The 17225-nt window shown below is 39.3% G+C and overlaps 1 protein-coding gene and 1 long non-coding RNA gene across 4 annotated transcripts in view; one reads left to right on the top strand and one right to left on the bottom strand.

The window, feature by feature from the left end:
- Window positions 1–1322: 1322 nt before the first annotated feature.
- Window positions 1323–8842, bottom strand: dpep2 (dipeptidase 2). Its single transcript, XM_030415567.1, has 11 exons — window positions 8732–8842; window positions 8024–8188; window positions 7789–7915; window positions 7447–7576; window positions 6930–7080; window positions 6424–6493; window positions 5443–5619; window positions 3891–3975; window positions 3709–3784; window positions 3055–3190; window positions 1323–2489 (listed from the first exon to the last, which is right to left on the bottom strand). Exons 2-11 carry the CDS (start codon window positions 8182–8184, stop codon window positions 2280–2282), a joined length of 1323 nt encoding a protein of 440 aa, XP_030271427.1. The 5' UTR covers window positions 8185–8188; window positions 8732–8842; the 3' UTR covers window positions 1323–2279.
- A 307-nt stretch (window positions 8843–9149) lies between these two features.
- LOC115580860 (uncharacterized) overlaps window positions 9150–17225 on the top strand; it is a 272388-nt gene continuing 264312 nt past the window's right edge. Inside the window, exons 1-2 of one of the 3 annotated variants that reach the window (XR_003983947.1) lie at window positions 9150–9467; window positions 9644–9709. This is a non-coding gene — a long non-coding RNA (uncharacterized LOC115580860). The remainder of the gene's footprint in view (window positions 9468–9643; window positions 9710–17225) is intronic. The other 2 variants (XR_003983949.1, XR_003983948.1) reach the window with 2 other exon arrangements.

The raw sequence follows: 17225 nt of genomic DNA, 5'->3' as shown, positions 1-17225 counted from the left end.
AAAAGAATCCTTAATCTTTTTTCTTGACACCTCATTGACACCTGGTATTAAAAAGCGATCCCTATCTGGATACGTTTTCCATAAGAAAATAAAGATCTGATCTCGCCTTTGCGTTCACACCCGGTATTTTTTAGCACGTTGTTGTTATCCACATCGAGATCGGATCTCTGTCCTCCGTGAGGAATTATGGCGCGGCTGCGAATCAGCCCCAGGCTCCCTTAGCAAATCATAGAGTAATGTGGCGTGTTGAGTTCGAGGAAACTTTATAAACTTTGTGAAACTACGTGTACAACAAACTCATCTTATTTATTTATAAATTTAGAGAACATTAAGTTATTCCTTTCTTTGTATAAACATACAGAGTCAACTGGTCCTGGTTTGTTGCAGAAACCAGCACGCGGGCTATTTTATGACTAGATAAAATAAATGCTTTGTCATCAGCAGATCAGCTGCGTTCATTTCCACCTGCATCACTTTCATTTTTTTAAACGCAGTTCTGTTAATTAACGCAACTTTTGACACATTCCCGGCGCAGAGTAGACATTTAATGTTTCTGGCAGTGCCAGCCAGAACACCTCCAGATCCAATCATACTCCGTTCACAGCACATTTACACCATTAACATGCATTTTTCCTTATCCGGATAACGTGCCCAGATATAGATCTTGGCATTTTTAATACCAGGGGTGAACGGGTTGTAAGATTTTCATGAATTCCAATCCCATTTCTGATACTAGTATTTATAGTTTTCATTTTGTTTTTCTGAAAATCCTTTGCTTTATACCGTAGTTGTCAGTGTTAGCGTCCACCCTTTTTATTTCTGACGGAGCAGCTGCTCAAGGAAAAATCTTTCCACGTTAACTTAACGGAAATCTTAAGGATTACAACTACGACTTTCAGACCCCGTTTTGTTGTTATATAGAAGTATGTATGATATGATCAGTATTCCAGACGTCCGTGTACAGTGGTGTGCACAAGGGGGGGGGGCAAGGGGGGGGCCGTGGCCCAATTGTTGAAAAACGTGCACGAAAGTGCCCCCCTCGTGGCCCAATTGTTGAAAAACGTGCACTAAAGTGCCCTCCTTGGATCCAAAACATGCGCTAAAGTGCCCTCTTGGGAGCCAAAACGCACGCTAAAGTGCCCTCTTGGGAGCCAAAACGCACGCTAAGGTGCACTCTTGGTTGGCAAAACACACTAAACTGCCCCCTTGGCTGGTTAAAACATGATAAATTGCCCTCTTGGGTGGCAAAAACGTGCGCTAAAGTGCCCTCTTGGAAGCTTCAAGCTTCAAAAAGTCTGTGCACGCCATGACAAGGTGTGCAGTTATATAACAAAAAGAAGAAAAGTGCTTGTCATCGCTTCACCTTTAATTCAGATAGAAACATTTTTAACCTTTCTTTTTCAGCAATCCAGATTTTTCGGCTCACTACAATTCTGGCAAATGACACTCTTTAAATGGAAACGTTGTGTTCACAGTATTTTTAAAGAAATGATGATGAGTGTTAACTTTTAGGAGCTGTTACATACATGTGAGAGTTATTCACATGGTGATGAAGTTAACAAAAATAATAAAATCAAAGTGAGCTCACCGAAACAAATTCCTATCACCTTTGCAGGCGCGCAGTATTGAATCTGAACATTAACAAGGCAGGTTTTTCACACTGTTGCTTTGACTAACCGCTGCTCTGAGTTAAAGATTCTGTTTCAGTCGTTTTTGTCTGTGTGTAAATATTTAAATGAGAAAAAAAAAAAACCAAGGCAGTCGTCTGTTTGGCCAAAGGGCGGAACAGTTAACACGAAATTACACACTATTTTTTTCTTTTTGTAAGCTGCCGTGATTTCTTATTATGCTGTAAGAAAAAAATAAAATAAATAACATCTGTTTATAAATTGCTCATCCTGGACTACTTTGTTGAAGCGCTTCATAAAATACCTTTGAATAATAGTATAGCAGTAATTGGTAAGTGTGACATTGTACATTGCACGGTTAAGTATGGCATCACCTGGCATCAGTGACCTCACTTTGCTGTTCACTGGTCAACAATTAAGATAAAAAAAAACAAAAAAATACACCCTTCTTCCAAATGGTGCCACTCATTCAATAATGTTTTGTATTGGAGGTGAGACAGTGATTAATCTGCTCTTAGCTTTACTGACCTGAAGAGGGGCTGGGAAGACCCACAAGTGGCTCCGGCAAACTCAGTCATTATTATTTACATTAAAACTTAATGCACAAAGGAAAAGAAAAAGAAGCTGCAGCAGGTCTGCGTTTCTAAACATTCATTCAGTCATAATCAACCTGGAGAGCAGCAGCACTGTGGTCAGGATTAGCAGACCTCTTGGTCCCTGAAGGGCTCTGGAGGAGGAAATCTGGTCAGAGGGCAGTCCTCTAGGGTTAGGAGGTCTGAGGACCAGCCTGCAGGAGTTCTGCACTTCCTCCACGGGGATCTGGACCTCACTGGGCCGGTTAGCCTTCAGCTCATCACGGACCTGTGGGAAATACAGCAAGACAGGAGAGGGAGGCGAGCGTCCACAAATTCTTCAGTACTCCATCATGAAATAAGATGGTTAGTGCGTCTTTGTGTAAAGAAAGGAAATGCCCATGCAAAATAAAATCAAATATTTGATACATCATAATGAAATAGAACTCGCTGTGGAGTTCATATACCAAATATGCAGTTTCTATCCTGAATTAAACTGCGCCAAGAAGCCAAGAGTTATGATGAAACTGAACTTTTAGACAGCTATCTAATCTTGTGAAATAAGAGCTTATAATAGATTTACACACATCTTACACTGGCAGTAAATATCGAGCCATCTTAATAAGTTAATCCTGCAAACATTAAAACAATTAAATACAGATACGATGTCATCAGAAATAACATAAAAGAAGGTTAAAGAAAGAGTGCCGTATCTGCAGCTTTAGGGTCAAAGGTCAAATAAATGGCCATGAGATTTTTAGACATGAAAATTACTTGAAGAAATATATATAAATTTATCAGAGGAGGCTGTTTTCGACCTAAAATGACTTAATGACACAAATCTCTGATCTCACCCTCTCCACCTCCTCGAACACTCGCTGGAAGTTCCTTCGAAGGACATCGGCCACCTCATGGTCAGTCCAGTTCCTATGCAGGAGTTCCTCGATCAGGGCGGGATACTTCGACACATCCTCTAACCCCCGAGGAAAACTGTCAAAGAAAAACACATTTTATTTTCGAAAAAAGAATGAATGCGCTCGCACAGTTTTTTGTGTTAGTCAATACATGTTAATACAGCATTTGTTTTGTGACACTGCTTTTTGGACTCAGTGGTGTTTGCAACAAAGAAATCAAATCATCCACCGTTCTACAGCAACAATCCACTGCAGCAGCCCTCTGTTTATGCCTGCTAGAGGTACAAAGTTATTGATTTTTGCCATTTTTCAGCCTGTTGACAGCCGAGACAGCCAAATTGCTGATATCGTGACAGGCAAACAAAAGCACAAAATTGATCTGGTTTAACAACAACTTCTGGAAAATGAAAGTGCCAGAGACAAGTGTGAGCATGGGGTTTGTTTTATTTTGGTTACTGTGTCTATATGTAAGGTGTCTCTCTGACAATCACCAACCGCAGTGCTGTAGAGTTAGTTTTTTGACAATACTATGGCCATTTAACTTAGTGCTTCGAGTGGTCTGTATGGAGTGTTTTGCGAGTGAATACGTCTTACTTCTTGGCGCCTTCGAAGTCCCCACCGATTCCTATCGACTCGGCTCCAATCACGCTCTTGATGTGATCAAAATGGTCTGCAAAACCCAGGTGGAAGAAATGAATTGACTGATGTATGAGAAATAAAAACGACAGATTCACTTCATGGCTGAATCAAAAAAGGACTCAACACGGATGCCTCACCAGCAACATTAGAGATGTTCGCATCGTTCCTGCAGGAAATGAAATTGCTGTGGAGATTCACCATGATCACCCCTCGGTTCTTTTTCTGAAACAGAACAAACGAAAAAAAAAAAACAGAAGATGGCATGTGTAGAAAAGCAGTAAAAAAACAAAAAATAAATACAAATCTACGTATTCATAAATTCAGACACAAGCACCCTTTATTCCTCTCATTTACATTCAATATCTGGAGTTGCATGCTCGTCTTATCTCGAACGCCCCGCAACCATTTGCTCGCTGTAAACTCACAGCATGCGGCGTAATGAGAAACATGGAGAAATATATCCACGTTACTGCAGTTTAAAGACATTCAGTTTGAATCTACTGCAGTGACATACTGAAAAACACGCCCGATGTGTGTGCTTTAACTCGGCCAGTGGATGTTTCTAATTTTACACTCACATAAACGTTCAGACAGTGTGTGCCGTATGCTGAGTTTGGCTAGAAACTACCTTACGCAACAAGCTACCCCAAACCACCTATGATTATAACATTCACACAGCGAGACGAGATGCAATTTTATCTGTGATGCAAATTCATGATTAGAATCATTGTACCCTGGGATGGAATGGAACTGGATTTTCTCATTATAGTCGATGACAGAAAGCACTAACAGGGAGGGAGATTGATGTTCTATTGTAAGCTAAGTACGGCGGAGCTAAACAGAACGTCAAGTCTCAAGTGGGGGAGAGAAGTTCTTTGACTCGGTGTGAACATCTGAAGCTAAATAAGGTCACAGGCTGATGAAAGTGTTTTCAGATGAAGGATGGAAAGCGAGGAGACGAAGTCCAGAGCAGGAAACTCACACTGATATTGTCGGCGGTTGGTCAGACAGCACACTCAGGTTTGACACTCTGACCATTGACTTTGTAATAACTAAGATCAAGGACTTTGCTGTAGGTCTGTATCACAATAACAGTATAATAAGAATCGAGTAAAAAGAATGGTGCATTTGTTCTGAGTGGTTACATCATGTTGGAGGAAGAACACTCTTGATTACTGACTCCTTCCGCTCCCGAACCACAAAGCCAACTCGACAGCTACAGCGAAATTGCAGTTGATCTATTGCGGACCTTCAGTTTCATCCAGTGGGTCATTATCAGGCACTTCATGTTTGTGTATACATGTTTATGTTCATGATGGAGACTGGAGAGGAAATTGTGGGAAGAGACATGGTCTCGGAAATTACGGAGGATATGAAACAATAAAAGGCCAGCAAATACACCCTTCACATTTAGATCCAATTACCGTATGGTGACCGTTAATGGGCTGAAATAGAAAACTTGCTTCGTGGGGGGATTGTTATGAATTGTTATGTTCATGCATTTTGAATCCTGCTGATACGCATAAGGCTAACAATGAGAAAAGATTGCACGCTCTTTGTCAAGGGCATAAATAAAACTCAAAAGAAAATGAAATTATTTAACAATCGATGATTGGACTGGATAATATGGACATTCAGTCAAGCAATTAGAGAAGCAATTAATCGCTCAGTGAATTGGTTTTTTCTCACCAGCTCGTGCAGCAGACTGTCAGGTACGTTGCGGCTGTGGTTACAGATGGAGGAGGAAGACGAGTGGCTAAAAATAACGGGAGCCTTGGAATGGTTCATCACGGCCAGGGCTGTGTCCAGAGAAGTGTGTGAGAGGTCCACAATCATTCCCAGTCTGTTCATCTCCTCAACAACAGCCTGAAAAAACAAGAACAAGCAGCCATTTTTAATATCATAGGAAGATAAGAGTATAATTCAGTAGAAAACAGGAAATGGTTAGGAAGACTCACAATTAAACACACTTGTGCTGATAGCAATCGAAGGAAGTCCAGCAGCAATGCTGTTGATAACGGTATTGTATTGGTATTTCTTATTTTTCCTCCTTTACTTCCTCCACTTACTTAACACATTTCACATCATTTGTATCAGATATTCTGTCACAGCAATTTGTAAAATGGGATTTCGTTGTTAGATGTAATGTCTATTGCATGTCTGTCTGTCCTTGGAGAGGGTTTCTTCCATCCATTTTTCATTGTTAAAAGTGGTATTTTTCCAATATGGTAAGTTTTTCCTCACTGGGGGGAATGGGGAGTCTAAGGCGTGCACTGATGCACAATAAAAATGAAAGACTATTCTGCTAAAATAAACTTGTTAAAAAGTAAAGTAAAGAGCCTGATTTGAACATTTTGTAAGCATTTGGACTTAATTCAAATACCAAAATCCTAATACTTTCACTGCAACAACCAAAACACCCACAGCTATTTCTACTACTGCCACTAAAACCGCAACATAGAATTAAAGTCATTGTAATAATACAGTTTTCACATGTTTATATGTGTACAGGACACAGATAAATAACTCACGACACGCGCTGCAGTGACAGCAACTTCAATTTGAAAGAAACGTTAAATAAAATTCTTTATATTAATATGTAACACGTGTTACATTCTAAAAACCTTCCCAAACAATCCCGCGCTGTACTTGATAACAGATTACGCTTACCTTCCCAAAGGTTGTCAAACTGTTGTTCTGTCTTTGAAAGACACTATAAAGCTTTGAGGACGATTCAGCCCTGCATTGGAAAAGAATACCGTCAAAACCACAAATCATGAAGGCGCTGAAGACGTCTTGCATATTCCGCACCACCAGGTAATAAAACACATCCAAAAAGTGCTTCATTGACGGGATAATGAATGACCTTTCAGCGAGAGTACAAAGAAAGTTAACCTTGACAATAAACTATTTTTCTCAGAGTTTATCATTTTAAAAACAGCACTTAAAGCTTGTGGTAAAGGCATGACTCTACACGGGCCTGAGCCAATTAACAATGGAAGGGAGACTCATTAGAAAATGATAAAAAAATATTTATATATGTGTATATTTTGAACAGTACCATGAATATTCAAAAATCTTTATGGGATGAACATTTTAGTGATTAACATATGTTGACTTGCGGGGATATAAAAAATGTCTGTGACACTGGATTAATACAAACATCTCTTAATTACCAGGGTGTGTTGCAGGTGTGTGTGAGGGACATGGAGCGGACCCCAAGCTGGTAAAACATCCGCAGGGCCGGCAGGCTGCTGTCAATAGAGTGGCCCCCCTCGATGCTGATGATACAGGCTATCTTCTGCCTATCCTTAGATTTCTTTAGTTCTGCAGTGACAGACACACATACAGTACACACATTAACCAAAATGAACGCCTCCTGCCAAAACAGTAGCTGCTGTTTCGGCGTATTGTTTTCATTCAGGCAGATCATATTAAGTGTTTTTAAAAAGTACAGTGTCACCAACAAATCACAATGTTTGTATTTGTTTTTGACTAAAACTGCTTGTTGGTGTAAATTTATTCACATCAACTAATGAACTTCTCATTCTGAAACAAAAATCCCGACTATGGACTATGCATTCCTATTAGAAACAAATACATTCACTCAATAACATTGAAGGTAATCATCTGAATGATAGAAAGTGGTGGTTGTGGGTAAAATGCCCGCAGTCCCACCCCATGTTACTATACCCTGGACTGATGTGACCAGCTCAAAGTCCGAGTACTCGGTGCACATGCGTCTGACTACATCTATTTGTTCCAGCGTCAGCCTCACAGCGTCCTTCTCCTGGGCCCCACATAACACATAGACTGCAAACATCTGACAAAGGGACGGGGAAACAAGAGAGCAGGACAGGCGTTTAAGTTACTGAGGGGACTGTCATTCTGGGTTTGATTGTTTTTTATTAATGTTGTATCCTTTGGGTGCAAAATGTCGATGTTCGTCAATGTGTGCTTTGACCAGGTTACTCTCTGGAGCAATCCACACAGACTTAAAACAGACCAGTGCCAGGGGTGATTCAGTTACAATACCAGTGCCTGAACACGGCCCTCTTGGAGCCGGGTGATGTCCGTGGCCACTTTGTGAATATCGTGAAGGTCGATTTGGCTCAGCCGATTGTTGTGAAGGATCCTCAGCTGGAGAGCCAGGTCATTGTGACTTACAGCAGGAGAGGGGGTGAGGACAAAGGGACAGGAAGAAGAGGAATTCAAATTGGATTCAATGAACTGAACACCCGTGTAGGCGAGACATTAAACATCCTTTTACCCATCAATGAGAGGATACATAAACATCAAGTCATGTGCTCTATCTCTGTCAGAGAATCCAGATATCACGCCACACAGACAGGAGATGGCCAGCAGATGCCCGAGGGACTTCATCCAGAAGCTGCTTGAAGCACTTTTAGCAGTTTTCCTCCTAGCGGGCATGTTTCTGAAGAGAGACAACACAACAGTGCAGTGCAATTATCTGATAACAAAAGAATCACAGCTGCATGGTCATGACACACACACACACACACACACACACGCACACACACACACACACACAAACACACACACACACACAACATAACATAAGCCATATAGATAACATTGACTATTCTGGATGTATAATCAATTTTGAGAGTAAACACTTATCACAGCAAAGATGAGTCACTTTTGGAGTATTATAGAATTACAGCAAATGACAGCTAGACTTGATAAAATGATGGCATGATGCTCAGTATCATGCATATTTAAAGTCCTACTCCTATCCTCCTCATGTATAAGCACAGAGGTACAGTAAATCGACCCAGAAACAGACTTTTTAAAAGAATTTGGACGTGTTGGCTAATTTGATAATTTGTAAAAAAAAAAAAAAAAAAAAAAAAAAAATGCGCTCTGTACGGTCACACTATGCATCCACATTTCCAGTAAGTTGAGAGTAATAAAACAGCGGGAAACAATTCAATTCAAGCAGCAGTTACTGGCTTACCTGCCTGTTGATCACCTTGCTGAACAACTGTACACACACAGTGAGAACTTTCCAGCTGCCCGTCGGGACAAATATAGAACGAACCTATACAAACTGGCAACCGCACTGGGTGCTGCGTTCATGTACTGTCGGAAAATAAATTGCGACGATTTGATGCCGTGATGGCAGTCGCGATTGTGATGCAGGTTTGTGCACTAGGTTGACTTCAATTTCGGGCATTGTCGCCCATTCCAGAAAGCGCGGACATATCTGAAGGGATACAACGACACTAGGGGAAACAGCGGAATTGTGTTTTATACTTGTCACACTCAGTGTTAATCATCAACTTTATTATTATTATTTAATCGCGTTGCATCGCTCGGAGTTCAGAATTTACGAGGAGCACTTGAAAGCACCGATGAGACCTGAGGCTGTGACGTTGCCATCTGCTGGCCAATTAAAGTAGTCGCTCTCATGGAGCAGAGAAGGGTTCAGGTTCAGGTGACAACTGTAGTTTCCTCCCATCGGCTTTAGACATTTAACACGTTTAACTTTCGAGTAATTGAACCACTCGTGTTTTGTAAAATGTAGTAGTTGTTTATAAATGTGTGGTTGGAGACACGAGGCGTCAAAAACCGCTGTTCAAAAATAACTGTCAAGATTCCAAAGCCGCTTTAGCTAGCTGAACTTGAAAAAACAAAACAAAATGGCAGACGGAAGTGACACCAAACGGAAGTATGTCCTTGAAGAGACAGAAGTAAGTCGAAATAAAGTGATAAGAACGGAAACATGAAAATGTAAAACAGAAAAAACATTGATAAAGCTAAAAGAAAAATATGCTAGATGCTAACATGTTAGCTGTCAGGTCACTTCTGGTCACCATCTTTGAGCTCGAGGTTAAATCTTAAACTCTCCTTTTTTTGTAACTTACAGCACATCGTTCATTGCTACAACTGAACTGAAAAAGGTTTGAGTAAACTGAAAACGCTGGAAGCAGGGGTAAGTCTTGTTATCAATGTCAGTCTTAAAATTTGAAGTGCTTTTTGTCTTAAGAAGATGCTCAATTGAGTGGTTGGAAAATAAATGTATAGCCAGATGGAATTGTGGATGTAGCAAGACATGGACTTTGGCCATCTGAGTGTAATATGAGAAACTACAGTGCCTTGAAAACTGAGATTATCCAAAGCTTAAATTCACAGTGTTTACTGATGATAATCTATTGATGTACTTGAATTTGCTCAATTTCACTCTCTGACCGTGTGTAGCTCTGGTAGGCAGAATGCATGAACATATTCTGTACTCAAAACATTCAAAGTCATTCAAAGGAAATGGATGTGACACAAAACATGTCAGGATAATAAATATTCTAATGAAGCCTCAACAGATAATTTTTTGCCATCTGATCAGTGTTTACTCACAGTGGGCTTCAACGTCGCTGATGACAGATCTGGTCATGTCATCTCTCCATGCTGGCTGAGGGGTGTAAAGTATAGCACGACTGATGCTTTGGGGCAGAATATTTTACAGTTCAACAACAAGCTTTATTGTTTAAAATTACATCGCTGCACTGAAATGTAACATTTAGTGGAAATGTGAACATTTCAAATGATCCCAAGCATTGTTTTTTGTATTATAATCCCTAAAAAATATATATTATAGGTCTATACATACAGATCGATGTCTTGACAGAACATTGGGCAACATATGTGCTGATACCAAAATAACTATGATTGGTCAATAACAGCAGATAACATTGACCAATAATGGGTTCTAGTGTACAGACTTGTAAGGGAGAGAGGTGGCAGAAAGGTAGCAGGAGGAGTTGCTCATCACATGCCTACAGATCACGAATATCGTGGTCCTGAAAGGACAATCAGGTGCCTTTTTGTATTTTTTATTGTTTCCTAAGTACCACAGCCAAGGGTGGTCCAGGCATTAGGGAGTTTGTGGGCCTTTGCGCTACTTTGAAGTGGTTGGATCTGTTCAACAAGATCTGCCCAAAAGGGTGCATTAACTCATAAATATTGAGCATTTTAATGTCCCTGGATTGCCATCTGCAAGCTATATATAAATGTCCCTTTTATTCTGTGATAAACAGCAACAGATCTGCAAATTTAACAGGAGTGGCACAGTACTGCATGTGTTTGCTTTTTATGCATTCAGCGATAGGAGGTCTGAATAGTTTCTAGGGGTAGTGATGGGAATAGTAAATGCATTAGGCCTAGCTGTTAATGTGTTTGTGATAATTGTCTGGTTTTTTTGTGCTTCAGCTGTACTTTGGTTTGCTTTGGAGAGAGGAAAGCTTTTGCCTGTGTTCTGTAAATAGTGTGTGTTTTATGCAATATGATAAACTGTTCATTTGGACTTTAAGGGCAGCATGTGACACAAAACAAGGATGGCAACCTTGCAATATATCAGTGTGGATAATAGCAGGCTAGTTGTCACTTTTGTTGCTGGAGTATTCATTGCCTGCACTTATCGCTACCTGAGACCCTAAATCCCATCGTGTCCTTGCAAGAGTAAATACATTCAGGAGCCACTCCACTGGAGCAATACGTGGTCAGATTACTTTGCTTTGCCTCAACAAGAGTCGTTCCTGGAAAGATACATTTGATACTGTGCACTTCAGTTTACAATCTGGCCCGAGTGCTGAGGTCCACACCACTGAACACAACCTGTGCTTTTACATGCTTTAAAACTTGCAAGTTGCTTGTTCTTAATGAATCCAGGGTGGAGTGCACAAATGTGAATGAGTCTGGTGTTGATGGGGAGCATCAGGGTGCCACAAATGAATTTCAATTAATTTCAGTGGGAAGATAGGAAGGCTGATTCTTTGGTCCACCCACTGAGATCTGGCCTTGTAGTCTGTAATGAGGAGAGTGATTCGGCTCTGATTGGAGCACCCTACCGCGTCAATGGAGTAATCACAACTGTGTTGATATTACTCTACCAATCCTCCCACTGTGCGGAGTGGACCTCCAGCTGACACTGTTTGAATTCAAATTAACCAAATCATTTAGTCATATTGTCGACCTTGGTGTGGAATTCGACTGGCAGTACAAGCGATAAACATCCCCCACTTTCCAACCCGAGTTGTATTAGTTCAATGTTTTAAAAAAAATAATATTATGAAAAGAATGGGTTCAGGGGATGGGTCAATATCAGGTGAACCACTTCTTGTCAACATTGATTTGTAAATAATGAGAAGAAAGAACAACTCAATCAGGAAATGCGCCCAGCCTCAGGTGTTTTGTTTCCATGAATACCAGGGAGATAAATAGGGCAACTTTTAGTTCTAAAAAGTGCATGCAGGATGACTACATTACTTAACTACATCTCAGCAAAAGGCCTAAAAGTTAGATTCAAAAAGTCATGTCAGAAGTGAGTTGTTATTTTCATTTGAATGCTGAAAATTGTAATTATGCTGTAGCAAATTTCATTAATTCAGCTTCTATCATTTGTTTAACATGTGTTCAACACTGGGCACTCCAAAACTTAAACAGTAGACCAATTCTTCATCAGTATTGGGGAATTCTCTGTTTTGGTAACTGTTGTTAGCTAGCTAGATAGCTACACAGAAGTGGATGGAATGATGGATGGATGGATATTTTATTGTATTTTATATAGGAGCCTACTTATACAATAATAAAACCAAAAATAATATATATATATATGAAATGATAAAACAGTCATACTATGTATTCTTAAAAGTTGTAGCACAGTCTGAAGAGAGATGTTTAGTTCCTTGCTGTTTCAACAAGGTTAAGATGTTCAGGTACCTCAGTACCTTCTTGTCAATGATTATATTGATTGCACAGGAATGGGGGCATCCAATTACACCGATGACACCGAGAGGCAGCAGCTGTTCGTCACTCTATCAGTACTGAGTGGAACACTAAGGAATGTTAATATGCAACCCAAGAGCACTGCCAACAATATGCTCATCATTTTACATTTACATTTACATTTAGGGCATTTAGCAGACATTTATGTCCAAAGCGACTTACAGTAAGTACATTTGTTACAAGAGAGAAACCACAACCCATCACCGTTGATAGAGTAAAAAGAAATATAGAAACAATTGTCAAGCCCTCATCTCAGGATTGTTTACTTCTTTTACATCTGAACAAGGCAAATATTTTTTAGCATTGCAGTCACCGTATTAATCACAGTAGAATGACATTTGCGTCATAATGCACATGTGCACATTTTTACCTCATGGGTCAAAGGGCAAAGGTTGGACAAGCCAGAGGGACTCAGCATTTCCTGCTCACTATTATAATGTCAATCATGCTCCTCCTGCAGTCTGAACTGTCCCGTCTTTACCTTTTACTGGGCATTACTGAAACAGAACAAAGCTAATATTTACTGAGGCAGATATTAGCTTAAGTAATGTGTGTGCATGTGTGTGTGTGTTTCCTTTCTTGCTTTATTTCACAAATATCAGTCCGTGAGTGTACCCACTCCCTTTTCTCATCAACGCCTTTTTGGAAGAGATGAGATAGAAGAGATTACAATGAGTGCTTTTCAAAATATAGGAGATCTCTTTATGCCTCAACTATTTTAAGCTTATTGAGTCTGAACTCCTCCCATTATTGCAAGGGAAAGGCAATGATGATAAAAGGGAAAAATGGAGTCTTAACGCTTTTTGATGGGCTAGTATTAGAATTGCCATTAAATTACAAAAAAATAGCACCAGCATCATTTGCTTGTTGTGAATGCAGTTATGTTATCTAAACATAATTATAGATAATTGTCCTTTCTGTGACCATTTAGCTTACCTTCCAGTGCACAAAATCAGAGGTGCTTGTCAAATATATTAACGATACCACCCTCGAGCAAAGAGATGGCGCATTCTCTGCATTTGCCTTTAAACTTATTTCTCCACCAGAGGGCAGCAACAGTCAGAACAAACTCCAGTTGATTTTCTTCACCTTTGTAAGCCCATCCATCATGAAAAAAAATTAACCAAATAGCTACATGGTACACAGAACTGACAGATGCATGCATGTTACTCAGCACTTAAAAACATTCATGAATAAGTTTAAGTGATTGAGAAAATCCTTAAAATTAATATTAATACGCCCCAGTTTGATTGAAATTTTAACTGCACTATGCAGCTGTCACAACATCTCCACATTAGTAAGAACTAAGTCATAGGTGATGTTTTATCAGTCTTTATTTAGTGTAAACACAGTGTGCCCTCATTTTCTATGAGGGCCTTTGAAAGAGTGCTGAAGACATTTTGGTCTCCGAACTTCCCATTTCTTTCGCCCTGGTTTCTGGCAGCCCTGTAGTCAGTGTTCATTATCTGCTCTTACAGCTTTGACTTCAGCACAGCAATTACATCCTCAGCTGCGCTGATTAATCCAACATGGAGGCATTTCACAAAATGGTTTTGAAAAGACATTTCCAGACACTTACCAGGGAGTAGCTGTGGCACAGCTTGTTTATGCAGATAGACCACAGCCAGTCATACTGCAATAAGATGTTTTCAATGGCTGCTTAAGTGTTCTCTTAACCTCTCGTGTACACTTTGCAGGAAACAATAGACTGTTCAGAAAGTGATTAATTTAATCTATTTTACTCCTGACGTAAAATGGAGGTCTGTCTGATGTCATATTTGGGTAATGTACGTTTTTCTATTGTTGAACATATTCCCTCCATGGCCATTCGTTAATATGTCTCCACTGCTCTCTGCTTAACTGCTTAACCTTCCATTCTATCCTGACAATCACCTAATCAATCACCGTCCCATTACTTGACAAGGCAGACAAAGAGAGTGTATGAGTGAGAAAAACCTTTGGCCTGTCTCGACAAGCAAGAGGAATGTCGACTTCAGAGGGCTAACACAGGCAGAAAACATAGGCCCAGTAAATATTCAATTTAAAGGATTCCCAGATAAGGCGAGTTGAAAAATTGAGGCAGCACCCATTCTTCTAGATAAGAGAAGACGGAGCCATCTGGAGGCTGGGAGATAGCGAACTCCCACACCATCCCAGAGACCTCACTCTCATCTGCTGCAGCAGCAGAGGCAGGAAAAATAGAGTGCCAACGCTTTCATTATGTTAACTTCAAAATGAATTTATTCACATTCAGTGCATGTAGTTAATGGCTTTGGTAAATAGAAGGGTTATTGTTGTGTCCGCCATATCTATGGTCAGTCAGTCTTTACTTAATGTTGCCCTTTATTAAAGATTTATTAACTACGTTACTATATAATACTATATCTTAGTAATAGTTACTACATTACTATATAATACTATATTTTAGTAATAGTTACATATATATGTATGTCTAACTATTACTAAGATATTAAGCATTCAATAGATTAAAATATAGTTCCGCTTTATTATTCTTTAAAGTAATCATAAAATGCAATTCGTTGCAGCCATTCGACCATTATATGCATCTTAATACCTGCTGAGTTAACAGTTACAATTTAAATTGTCCAACATAGACATTTCTTATGTAGACAATTCTAACAAACAATCTCCCGGGGGGTTTTGTTGGGATGGCTCTTGCTCAACTCTCCGAGGGCCCCGTGTAGCCCTACTCCTTACTGCCAGATTAATAATTGTATCATCATCATTATAGCTGTTATTATACTATATCAAATTGCCCATAAGAATCATCATCTCTTTTCAGTTTTGTATTATTATTATTGTTATTTTTACTATTATTATTATATAATCAATATTATTATTATTATTATTGCTACTATTATTATTATTATTATTATTATTATTATATTATTATTATTATTATTATTATTATTATACTAGTAATGAGAGTGAATATGACTATAACCACCCCAGGCTCTATGTATGTGTGTATGTGCATACATGTATCTATGTGTGTGTATGTGTATATGTATATGTATATATCCATATGTATGTGTATATATTTTCTTTCTCTCTCTCTCCCCTCTCTTGGTCTCTCTCTGTTTCTCTCTCACACCTTTTCTCCTTTTCCCTTCCCACCACTCCCGACTGCACACATCAATACATGGAACTGCCACTTATTCAAATACCCAAACATACTTAAACACATACTGTATACTCTACCTAATCACTATAATCACTCCCTCGGGACTCTTACCACATTATGTTTAACTGTTTGTTATTGTCTGTATTTTCTGACCATCCTTGACCATTTCGTCTTCCTCATTCTTGTTAAATGTTATTTGTTTGTTTGCTTACTTGTCTTTCCTCCTGCGCTGGTTTGTTTTTGTAAACTTTATCACCAATAATAATTAAAAAAAACATAATTTGTCTAACTTTTACAAGAGGAGGAAAAAAGGGCATCTGTTGTTTCTTATAGAGTTTCACACACTTTTTTGAAAAATCCACGTCTAATCTAAATAATCTTTAGCTATATCTCCTTCAAGATTCGAGTGTATGGGTTATGTCGGCTGTAGTCAAGATTTTACCTGTTTTCCTTTATCTAGTCTCTCATAGAAAGCACTTGGTTTAAATATACTAATCATACATATAGTTCAAGGTAAACACACAAACACAGATGGTGCATTTTGGGCGTATGCCTGCATCTCCTCCAAATCCACCTTGACTGCATCTTTGAAAACAATCATTATTGGCAAAATGGACTCTCAGCTTGTGAATAACCTTGTCCACTTTCTTCTAATGCACTTTGTTGACTCCTCCACCATGCTATTTCGTGCCAGCCACATTGGATTTAGCTCCGGGATAGTGCTTTTGTCAGTATGTTTTATCTGTTCTCTCACTCAGGTACGCTATGCCGTTATCCCTAATTACCCCTACTGCATTTACACTTGGCCCAGAATTCTTAATGCTTGATAACAGATGCAGGTCGATTTGAAATTTACTTATACCTGATTATCTTTTTGACCTGCATCGCGGACCGACTGTCCCATAGGCTCTTGGGTGAAAGCTGTTAACTCTGTGATAACAACGACATGAAGTGATAACCTTCCAGCAGTCTTGAGGACACACAGTTTGCTACATCTGTGCTGTATTGCAGTCGCAGCATTTCTTATTCAACCTTGGATGCTCTGCTGTGCTCTGATTCATTTAATGGGATCGAGAGGGAGGTTAATCACTATGTCCGCCATAGACTGTTAAAGTTCTGGCTGACCACCATATGAAATATTACAATTCATATTCCTTCGAAAGACGAATTTGAACGCTAATGCCACAGGGTTGAACTCTCCTTTTTTTCTCCGTTTTAAGCTGCGACAGAATTGTTTCCTCAGTTAGCAGTCGCTTTGATTAATTTACTTTAGGAGGCCGACATCTGCTTTTGCAGATTTTCATTAAGATCAACAGTAAAAGCTCCAGACAAGGTTCCACTTGTCTAAGTTATTATCCCTAGAAGACAGGGTTGATTAAGTGGAAAAAGTTCTTAAGTATTTCGCATAAAATTACTCTCAGGAAGATTTATTTTGTTTGTCTTGTTTAGGATAACTTTTAAAGAAATATATGTTGAGATCCTTAATCCATTAAATCCAGTATATACCCTCCCAGCTGTTTTTTTT

The sequence above is a fragment of the Sparus aurata genome, chromosome 4 (genome assembly GCF_900880675.1).
Source record: "Sparus aurata chromosome 4, fSpaAur1.1, whole genome shotgun sequence".
NCBI lineage: Eukaryota > Metazoa > Chordata > Actinopteri > Spariformes > Sparidae > Sparus > Sparus aurata.
Note: the sequence above shows the minus strand (reverse complement) of the source record. Positions and strands in the feature narration are given on the sequence as shown.